The 11,320-nt window shown below is 25.8% G+C and overlaps 1 protein-coding gene and 1 long non-coding RNA gene across 2 annotated transcripts; one reads left to right on the forward strand and one right to left on the reverse strand.

The window, feature by feature from the left end:
• Positions 1 to 3,206: 3,206 nt before the first annotated feature.
• Positions 3,207 to 4,327, reverse strand: LOC122501826. The gene is made up of 4 exons (XM_043611589.1): positions 4,141 to 4,327; positions 3,624 to 3,896; positions 3,404 to 3,539; positions 3,207 to 3,286 (listed from the first exon to the last, which is right to left on the reverse strand). Exons 1-4 carry the CDS (start codon positions 4,290 to 4,292, stop codon positions 3,245 to 3,247), a joined length of 603 nt encoding a protein of 200 aa, XP_043467524.1. The 5' UTR covers positions 4,293 to 4,327; the 3' UTR covers positions 3,207 to 3,244.
• Positions 4,328 to 8,507: 4,180 nt separating this feature from the next.
• LOC122501828 lies at positions 8,508 to 10,381 on the forward strand. The gene is made up of 3 exons (XR_006301586.1): positions 8,508 to 8,619; positions 9,172 to 9,261; positions 10,292 to 10,381. It is a non-coding gene; the product is annotated as an uncharacterized LOC122501828 (long non-coding RNA).
• The last annotated feature ends 939 nt before the right edge of the window (positions 10,382 to 11,320 follow it).

The following is an 11,320-nucleotide window of genomic DNA, read 5'->3' on the forward strand; positions in this document are numbered from 1 at the left end:
TATCTTGCTCTTCTTTTTTTTGAAAATATTCTTTTGATGGTGTGAACTTTATTTTGCAATCACACTACTAAAAAAGAGGTCAATTAACATACATTTTACAATTGTCATTTTTACCATGACATGTCAAAATTGCATTTGTCAAAAAGGTCCTTTAGAACCTTCTAAAATCACTTTTAAGCCTAACGACACGCATGCTCTAAAAGCCTTACATTATCCTATGAATAAGACTGAATTAAAAGCATTTTTAGAGTTAGTAGAAATCTTTGGAAAGCTTGTAAATAAACAATCTTTAAGAAAGCAAGTATATCTTATCGAATTATTGCATTGCAATGAAAAGTGGAATTGGACTAAACAGCATCAGATCTGTTTTCGATACGTTAAATGGCAATTGTCTATTATGACATTAATTAATAAAATTGACAATTCTAAACCTCTCCTACTAACAGTTCATGCTTCCGGTTATGGAATTGGGGCCATTTTGTCTCAAAATTCTGATGGGGAAGAAATACCATTGGCTTACTTTTCCAAATATCTGAATGAGTATGAAAGATGGTATGATAGAGTAGAAAGAGAATTTTTAGCGATCTATTATTCTGTAATTCAGTTCGAACCCCACTTGATTTCAAAAAAATTGTCAATTAACAGTAATCAAACGCCTATGATGCGCAAGGGTTTATTCCCTAAGAAGAATCTCTATTGGATAAAACTTTCTGAAAAATTTAGTTTTGAAATAGATCACTATAATACTAAACTAATAATCGCAGCAAAAGTATTCTCGAAAAATCCAACTCCTAGTAATTAATGGTAAAAAAAACCAGATTCGAGAATTGGACAAAACATTCATTATTTACTATCATAAAGATAAACACATTATACATGGAAGATTCTTCTTTCATTTTGTGTTAGTAAAACGAAATGTGCAACCTAAGAGTCGCATATTTCTGTTCGAGTCGAAAATTGCCATGTCATCAATGTCGACTCCAGGTAAGTATAACGAGTAAGTACTATGTTTTTATTTTGTTGTTTTATTTTTATTATTTTAGCCTAATTCTTTGATTGCAAATTTTCCAGACCATTTAGAACTGTCACTTGATCAATTTTGTCATTTAAATTGACAGTGGTTCCTTACTTATTACCAATAAAAGTCAAAATAAGTAAACAGGATTAAATGGAATTTTATGCCAAAGGATAGTAAAATTCGCTGACTAGTATTTACAAGTATTTGTTTGTGGCGTTCCCAATAAATTCTTTTTAAAATATCTTTGTTACTTTACGTAATGATTGGCATTATTGTTGTATTTAAAAAAAAAATTTAAATAAAAAAAAATAAATAAATAAATAAATAAGAACAATTTGAAATAAATGTCATAATTTTGAAAATGGACCTAACTTATTTCACTTAAATTCAAACCGGTAATAATTAAACATAGATTTATTCTGCTGAATTGTCACATTTTTAATGACTAGGTCAGTGATACAATGTTGTAACACCTTATCCTGGATCAAATTACATTTCCATAATTTAAAACTTTATTTATTTCGTTTCTTGTGCTTTCTATCTATATTCTAACATTGTTAATCTTTTTGGCAGAATACTGTTTCTATTGTTCTCCTAGAATAAAAAGGTATTAAATCAATGACTTAAGTTATTGATTATGACTCGTTTGATCCATAAATGGGATTAAAATCGTATTGTATTATTATAAAAGTTGTAGTTTTAAAAGAAAATACTATTATATGAAGAATTGCATTTTATACTAAATTGGGAACAAGTGGCAGTGATTTAATTTCTGTTTTAATTATGATCGGTAGTACATGCTGTCAATTTAAAGATATTAGCAAATGCTCCAAATTTTAACATTTAAATGTATTTAGAAACATAAAAAAATATATTTATAGAAAACTAACGAAAGCTTAAGTTACGTATAAAATTAATAATAAAGTTAATAATACAAAATCATTTTTCCAATTTTTTTACATTATAAATCTATACAAACCGTAACTATCCATACTTGTAACCGTTGTATTCTGGTGGTCTGCTCGCGGTTTGAAGTTGTTGTTGATTGTTTTTTTTTGTTTCTTAAATTCTTTTAAGGGTATGTGGAATCAGCCAACTTCAATTAATACATGTATTAATATTCCCACCGGTTTTCTAAAAAAATATTTTATAAATCTTGACAAAATATAAGAAAAATAATATTTTATTTATTGAGGCATTGATCTCTAGTCCAATTAATACAAAAATTTGCTTTTAAATATTATTTTCCATTTAATAAAAAGTTTAATATTTTTTGAGAAAAAAAGACAATCAAATACAAATTAATATTGAAAAAAATGAATAAATTTATATTTTTCTATTCAAACTTTCATTTTTTTGACAATTTTTGAGAAAAAAAGACAATCGAATACAAATTGCCATTGAAAAAAATGAATGTTAACATAGAAAAATATAAATTTATTCATTTTTTTCAATATTAATTTGTATTTGATTGTCTTTTTTCTCAAAAAATATCAAACTTTTTATTAAATGAAAAATAATATTTAAAAGCAAATTTTTGTATTAATTGGACTAGAGATCCATGCCTCAATAAATAAAATATTATTTTTCTTATATTTTGTCAAGATTTATTAAATATTTTTTTAGAAAACCGGTGGGAATATTAATACATGTATTAATTGAAGTTGGCTGATTCCACATACCCTTAATAATCAATTTTCTTTTAAAATATTCTTAATTTTAAGATTTGTTTCTGGTGTAAATCATTAAATTGTTACAACAATCTTACCCTTAAAAAAATAATAGTAATAAAATTTAAGAGACTAATTTGATTCTTGCGATGAGTTTTGTTGGGATTTTTTTTTTTTTGCATATAATAAAATTCTTTTGTGTTATTTTAATTAAATTTGATAAAAACTAATTTAGTTCCTTTAATATTAAATTTTTGAAATTATAAATGATAATGATTAATTTTGTAAAAAAAAAAAAAAAAAAAAAAAAAACTTTTGTTTATGAAATTATTTTACAGTTTACATTTGAAAACAAAAAGAATAATTTTAGAATGAAAATTTTGAATTTTCACTGCAAATAATTTTAATTTCTAATTATGCAATTGCATAATTTCAATTACAATGTTAGGAAAATGTTAAAAGGAATAAAAACTAATTTCTCCAAGTAATAGAATTTATTGATTGAAGCACATAAAGATGTTTTATCACTAAAACATATTCCGGAGAAGTCTTTTTCTTAACAAGGAAACCATGCGGAACGTAAATTTACATTCCAACGCTAAAAAAAAAGAAGAAGAAAGAAAAATGTAATAGAAGCTTTATTTTGCTAAATTGATATAACAAATCTCTCAAATTAATATAACTGAATTGGAAAATAAATTGTTATACTACTAACCAAATCCCAATTGTATTGTGTTAGTCCCGGAATTTCCCATTCTAATTGATATTTCTGTTCAAATATCAATTCTACGGCCTTATTTTTCGGTCGGTATCCCTCCCTTGGTGGTACTCCGGGAAGCAAAATGAAAGGGCTGAAATATAAACATCGATTGTAAATAAGACATGTAATGCATTTTTCTTAAATTACTGCATTCGAAATAAACTAAAATACTCACAGTTCAATAGTGCTGACACCCAGCACACCTACTATCTTCTCCATTATCTCCTCCATTGGGTATTTACAAGACGCCGGGTACAAGAATTCTTTAGGAGCCCAATAAGTACGAGTTTCATATTTCCTTAGGTCCCAAGACCACCTGTATTCTTGATGCCAGATGGCACCATCATAAGGAGCATCTCGCAAATAGAATGAAGATGCATCTAAGGGCCAGTTCTTTACTCCGTCCCTTAGTGGTGCATCTACCCACTCCGACATTATAATTTGTGCACTAAAAAAATAAAAAAATAAATAAAAAAAAAAGAGGCAGTTTAAGTTAAAAGTTCTTAACAAATAATTAGGACAATCACAGCTCTATTTACGAGGCGATTTTAGTGGAATAAAAATTTTAATTCCTATAATTTCAGTTTATTTTATTTAACATAATATCACTAAAATCTAATATATTTTATCTATTCTTAATATAATAAGACAGTGGATGATAATTAAACAAAGAAAACTAAACCAAAACTTACCCCCGATGTCCTGATTGGAAAGAAGAATTCTGAGCATTTTCTATATCCACTGCTTTTGCAAGCAAAAAGGATGGAATATCCGTAATGTTGCGTTCAATAAGTCCCAACACCATCTGGAGGGACTGAAGATCAAAAGACTCTAAATTTGACATTATTATTTTTATTTACTTCACTTTCACTAAAACTGCACAACCGACCAACGCGAGTTCAGAAAGAAGACTAATTCGACGATACAGTGTATTATACAGACTAAATTAGACCTAAGGTTTGCAAAAATATTATCTATGCAATAAGAACCGGATAAATTTACGTTACTCATCAAAAGTTCGATATATTACAGAATATCGTGAGAACTTAACAAAATTTTAGTCTGATCAGCGTATTTAGTTATTTCAATTAATTTACATATAAATCTCTGAATTACTAAAGTATATCAGGGATGAATTTTAATAAGAAAAGCATATATTTTATTAAAATCAGCAAAATAAAATAAAATAAAATATATAAGAATAGAAATTTCTTAAGAATTTTGTGTCAGCAATAACTCCTCGACAGATCATTCAAATTTCAAATTATCACTCTTAAATAGTTTTAAATATATTGTAATTTTTTTTAGTATTTAAAAGGTCATTCTTTATTCTACACAAGTAATACAAGTGTTTCTGTTTGTGGCGCAATCGTGTCGCACCACTAACAAAATCATAAAAAAAAGAAATATATCATGATATAAAATGGTCAAACGGAAGCCACTGGTTTATTTTAAATTTTACGGTAACTGAATACCTTGCCTTCGAATGATTATAAATATTTCCAGGTGCAATTGCTAATATCTCTATTAAGACAGTTTTTATCTGGTGTAAAATTTGCAATCGAATAAGAAAATAATAAGTCGATTAACATATTTTCTTATGTCTTCAGGTAAGCAAAACCCGAAAATATAACAAATCATCTTGATGTCCATCCCTTCCAAATTGCACTCAATCAGTCAATCTTAGAATCTGATATTAAGGAAAATTCTGGACCAATAGGACAAGGAAGAAAAGCAAATCAATTTTAGCCTGTCGATTATAAGAAAAACTAAGAGAATTTTTAATCTAAAAATTTAAGCTGTTGCAATAAAATATACTGGTGTATATTCTGAAGTAAAAAGAATGCCCTTAAATTAAAAGATTAAAGATTCTACTTAAAATTATAGAAAATGGGATATTACTGACTATTAAATTTACAAGAAATTTAATACTAGATGTTGCAGTAATTGACACATTATCTAAATAAAATAAATTAATAAATGTATAAATGCATAAAAATTTAATTAGAATTCATTTTGTAAAACACTAATATTGTGCGAATAAGCATATGACTATACGCACACTATTATGAAATTAGTTTAAAAGAAAATCTCTCTACAATACAGCCTATGAACGTATAATAGAGATGGCAAATTTTATTCGTACCGCACTCGTTTAGCATAACAATATTTAATTATTTAGTATAAAGCCAAGATTATATTATTGTTCTTTTGTATAATGTACTGAACAACGAAAATCTTATGTTATTAATTGACCGCATTGTTATTATATTGAATGAAAAGGAAATTTGATTGCGTAGTTCTCTTATATTATAATAAATTAATATAAATTGGTTTATGAAACCTTAATATTAAATAAAAATCATTTTATTCCAAGTAAAATCTTTCTTGACTTCCACTATGAGAAGAAAATTTAGGATATTTAATCACTATAAATGTCTATAGAATAAAATGCAAGTTCTCTATTAGGCTTCAAATAATTAAATGTAATGTTTACTACATATTTTTCCTTTAAACGAATGGCGATGGAATATTATATTGTTAATTTCTCAGACATCGACCTCGACGATGAGTTGTATTCTAATTCTTCTTATGAAATGTTAAAAAAAAAAGGATGGAATTGTGTTACTAAGAACACAATTTTAAAAATTTAAGGCAAAATCTTAATCATCCTAGTAAAATGTACTTATCACTACGTAGCATAATGTTATTCGCAATAATAGATTGAATATAGTAATGGTGAATTCAATTTATTGAAACTAAAAGTTTTCGGGACGTAAACATGTAATTCTGTTTGTGGTTTGTAACGTTACAAGCCGTATCGTTTTTTTTATCCTTATTAAATTAAATTTTAATAAATTGTATTCACAATTACTATAATTAGAAGAGTATATTTCCTATTATATTTAATTATAACGGTAAAATATACATAAGCGAAATTAAAGAAAAATGAAAGGGTCATACGAGCCATCAAAATTGAACTCCCCTTTTCTTACTTAGAAAGGCATTAAGTAGTTTTGATTCTTAGTAAAATTCTATTCTATTACGCTTCTTCCAAAATACTTTTACAACTATTTTATCACAAATTCACAGAATAAATTATTGCACTAAACAAAACCGAACATATTGCAATAAGTTAGAGTTTTGCAATAGTGTCAACAAATTATAAGGAATTTACATTGCGCGTGCATCATTTTTACAACTTGAGAATCCAAATTCCATATCCTTCTTTGAACCAAAAACTTAATCGAATAAAATAATTGCCAAGTATGAACTAATGGAATAATTTCATAATTGTCCTCTTTAGCTCCATAAATTAAAAGTATCAAAGACTCTTTTAGGTTAATGACCAAAATGTAGTCTGTTGATAAAATGGAAACGTAAGCGTTTCTAAAAGATCTTTGACATCAAAGACTCTGTTGCAAATTCACATGTTGCAACCAATATAAGGAACTAAACATTTTTGCACAGTAAGAGGGTGCAATGACATTAAAGTTATTCCAAGTTATAATAATTATTGGCCAATATAAGAATACGTTTCCCAATCCTTTATCCCTCTCCACTAAATTTTGACACACTCAAACCTCAATTTCAGGTATTAAAACTGATGTGTCCCAATGTAAATTGCTTCTTCGCGACAGTTAACTCCTGGAGACAGGTTATCGCGAGGTTGACCGTCTGCGAAACTCGGCCGGTTCAAGGGTTCGCCACGGGCAACCGAATTCGGGCGGACGTTAAAATCAAAAATCGCGAAGTGTTTGGAATAGAAAAGACTGAGAATTAACAGTGAACACAAAAATAAATAATGGAACAATTTAAACCTTCTCATAAATAAAATCACGATTGTCGATTACTCTCGTTCATATATTCCACAATTTTGGCAGCCCTTTCGTCACACTTTGAATTGTTTTGAACTTATGACAACGATCATAAGACAAGTCCAAAACAATAGATATTCGAATTAAATAGCCGCGTAAAGATTGAGGAATCGAAACGAGTAGAGACAAAAACAAAATATTTAAAATGAGTGCTTCAAATTGTCCCATTTAAATAAGTTGTTAATAGTGAACGTTCTGAATAGCAAAGACTGAAAATTAATGGTGAACAACACTTTAACAAATTAAAACAAATAAACAAATAGTTGCCCGTCCTAATAAGAAGGAGGACCAGCTCTAGATGACCTTTTCTCCCTTCTTTTAAGTGCGGTAGGAATTAAGGCCAATACTTCGTAAGTAACAAATAGTATCGTTTCAAAATTTAAGTAAATCCTTTTATTATGAAAATGGAATCATATTTCATCCAACTTTAGTTCATATTTTCGAAATCTGATTTTGCGAAATTTAAAACTTGTAATAAAACTTGGTTATTTTAAATATATCATATTTTACATAAATTATTGTGATCTTTTATTTAAATAATAATGACAAGCTAGAAATTATCTTAATAAAATTTATAAAGAGGCGAGATGTACCAAGATTAAAGAGAGATAACGACCCCATAAATTATCAAAGAATTGAACTAAATAAAATATTATAAATTCCAATTCTTTCTTTGTTACAACTCCGAAGATAGTGATTCCTGATTATAATTAATACTCATTTTTTCATTAATTTTTGTAACATATAAAAATGGTTTTAACCGTTTTAAAGTTCTATTCCACAATTATAAATTAATATAACAATTTTTCCGCACTACACTAATAAATACATTGAAAATAAAATAAAACACCTTACCTTTGTGCCCGATTGAGTTGATTTTCTTGGATTAAAATTAAAGGTAAACTGGAAACCCTGGAAACACACAATCTTTTCTGCGAAGCACGCTTTTAAAACCACGTATAAGTAATGTTGATACTTAGGAGTTAGGTCGCCTGCTGTAGACAGACGCCGCAAATTCTCGCGATATTGCCCGCGAGAAAGTCATTTAAATATAAAAAAACCATTGGTCGGAATTGGACTTCCTGTCAAAAAAGTGCTATCCTTCCACGAATAGTAGTTGTTTTGGTAATACTGTGATTGGTTGATTCAGTGGTATATTTTTGGAACCGAATCTACATAGGAAATCCATGTTTGTAAATTACACTGTAAGCGTGTGTGCATCATCGACTAAGACATAGAATAGAAATCAACTGAAATACCATATTTAAAACGTGATCGACGCTACTTAAGAAGGTAAGAAGGTTTTTTCCTTAATTTATTTTTTAATACTTACAAATATTTTATTGAAATTACTAAGTTCTTTACAACTACAGTTGTATTATAAGTGCGTTAAAAAGTGAGTTTTTTAATTTAAAAAACTGAAAACATAAAAGTGAAATAATTCTAACCTCTACTCTATGCACGTTTTTATTATATTATTATAATTAAAAAAATGAAATTAAATTCTTTTCTAAATTCTAATTTTGCAATGGAATTTTTGTTTGAATTTCAAACATTTAATTCTTTTCTAAATTGATTTCCAATTTTTAATTGAATTTCATTTTTAAAATTAAATTTCAATTTTTTTTTCTTTTGGAATTTGTTTTCTATTTTAAATTTTGCTTTTTAATAGAATTTTTCTTTTAAATTCTAGTTTTAATTTCCAAATTTATTTTTTTTCTAAATTGAATTCTAATTTTGCCATTGATTTTTTTAATTAAAAAAAACGTGCTTAGAGTTGAGGTTAGAATTCATTCAAGTTTCTGTTTTTCCTATATATAAAACAATTTAATGTTGCTATTGTAGACTATCCACGGATTGATACAATGGATGAAGAATGCATCAAGCCTCAGTCTTCTCATCCGAATGATTCTCGAAATAGTGAACATCCAAAAGGTATTTTCTAAATTAAATTAAATGAAATTGTAATTTTTAAATTAAATTTCTTTTTTAAAAATTTAATTCATTTCTAAATTCAATTTTTTTCTATATTGATTTTTACTTTTTAATTCAATTGCTTTCTTAAAATAGAATTTCATTTTTTTCGACTTTGTTATTTTCATTTAAAATTTTACTTCTTTACAGAATTTTTTCTTTTAAATTAGTTTTAATTACCAAATTAAATATTTCTAAATCTAATTCTAATTTTCCAATTGAATTTATTTTAAATTAAAAAAAATCAATTTGTTTGAAAATTAAATTTTAATTTTCTAATAAAATTTCTTTCTTAAACATTAAAGAAACTAAATTTAATTCTAATTTTGTAATGGAATTTTTGTTTTCATTTTAAATATTTAATCCTTTTATAAATTGATTTCTAATGTCTAATTAAATTTCTTGTTTAAAATATTGCATTTCAATTTTTTATTATTTTGGGAATTTGTATATTTTTTAATTTAAATTTTACTTTTTAACATAATTTTCCTTTTGAATTTTAGTTTTAATTTCCAAATTTAATTTTTTTCTTAATTGAATTCTAATTTTGCCATTGAATGTTTTCTAAATTGAAAAACACTAAATTCGTTTAAAAAATAAATGTTAATTTTTCAATAGAATTTCTTTTTTAAGCATTAAAAAAATTAAATTCTTTTCTAAATTCTAATTTTGCAATGGAATTTTTGTTTGAATGTCAAACATTTAATTCTTTTCTAAATTGATTTCCAATTTTTAATTGAATTTCATTTTTATAATTAAATTTCAATTTTTTTTTCTTTTGGAATTTGTTTTCTATTTTAAATTTTGGTTTTTAATAGAATTTTTCTTTTAAATTCCAGTTTTAATTTCCAAATTTATTTTTTTTTCTAAATTGAATTCTAATTTTGCCATTGATTTTTTTTAATTAAAAAAAAGGGTTAGAGTTGAGGTTAGAATTCATTCAAGTTTCTGTTTTCCCTATATATAAAACAATTTAATGTTGCTATTGTAGACTATCCACGGATTGATACAATGGATGAAGAATGCATCAAGCCTCAGTCTTCTCATCCGAATGATTCTCGAAATAGTGAACATCCAAAAGGTATTTTCTAAATTAAATTAAATGAAATTGTAATTTTTAAATTAAATTTCTTTTTTAAAAATTTAATTCATTTCTAAATTCAATTTTTTTTTATATTGATCCTTACTTTTTAATTATTACCTCCGAAAGGTATAGAAACTGATTTTATTTTGCAATGAGAAAAACAAAAGTTATTTAAAAAATACTGAAACCGAGGAGGCAATCCCTCCCTAGGTGTGTGACGGAGGGTTAAAATAGAATTTCATTTTTTAAACTTTGTTTTTTTCATTTAAAATTTTACTTTTTTACAGAATTTTTCTATTAAATTAGTTTCAATTACCAAATTAAATTTTTTTTAAATCAAATTCTAATTTTCCAATTGAATTTATTTTAAATTTAAAAAAATCAATTCGTTTGAAAATTAAATTTTAATTTTCTAATAAAATTTCTTTCTTAAACATTAAAGAAACTAAATTCAATTCTAATTTTGTAATGGAATTTTTGTTTTCATTTTAAATATTTAATCCTTTTATAAATTGATTTCTAATGTCTAATTAAATTTCTTGTTTAAAATATTGCATTTCAATTTTTTATTATTTTGGGAATTTGTATATTTTTTAATTTAAATTTTACTTTTTAACATAATTTTCCTTTTGAATTTTAGTTTTACTTTCCAAATTTAATTTTTTTCTTAATTGAATTTCTATTTTTTTCCTGCCTTGCGTTAATTTAAATTGCAGGGGAAATATCGCACATTTATAGGAAAATAAACTTTTAATTACCATATTCTTAACCCGTTGCCTGTTACTTAACGACCCAACATTGAGTCGTGAAAAAAGATGGCCCAGACTGTTAACAACTCAACGTTGGGTCGTGAATGTTTTAGCAAAAAATAGAAATTTGTTATTTAAATTATAAAATAAATTCTTTTATATTATTATTCACATCTATAGGTATCAA

The sequence above is a fragment of the Leptopilina heterotoma genome, unplaced genomic scaffold (genome assembly GCF_015476425.1).
Source record: "Leptopilina heterotoma isolate Lh14 unplaced genomic scaffold, ASM1547642v1 Lhet_217, whole genome shotgun sequence".
NCBI lineage: Eukaryota > Metazoa > Arthropoda > Insecta > Hymenoptera > Figitidae > Leptopilina > Leptopilina heterotoma.

Excerpts from the sequence above, each read along its gene's own strand:
- LOC122501826 (XM_043611589.1), bottom strand. The coding sequence starts at position 4,292 with ATGTCAAATTTAGAGTCTTTTGATCTTCAGTCCCTCCAGATGGTGTTG. Across the intron at positions 3,897-4,140 it reads TTCCAATCAGGACATCGGGG|TGCACAAATTATAATGTCGG; the intron begins GTAAGTTTTGGT and ends TTATTTTTTTAG. Across the intron at positions 3,287-3,403 it reads CACAATACAATTGGGATTTG|CGTTGGAATGTAAATTTACG; the intron begins GTTAGTAGTATA and ends CTTTTTTTTTAG.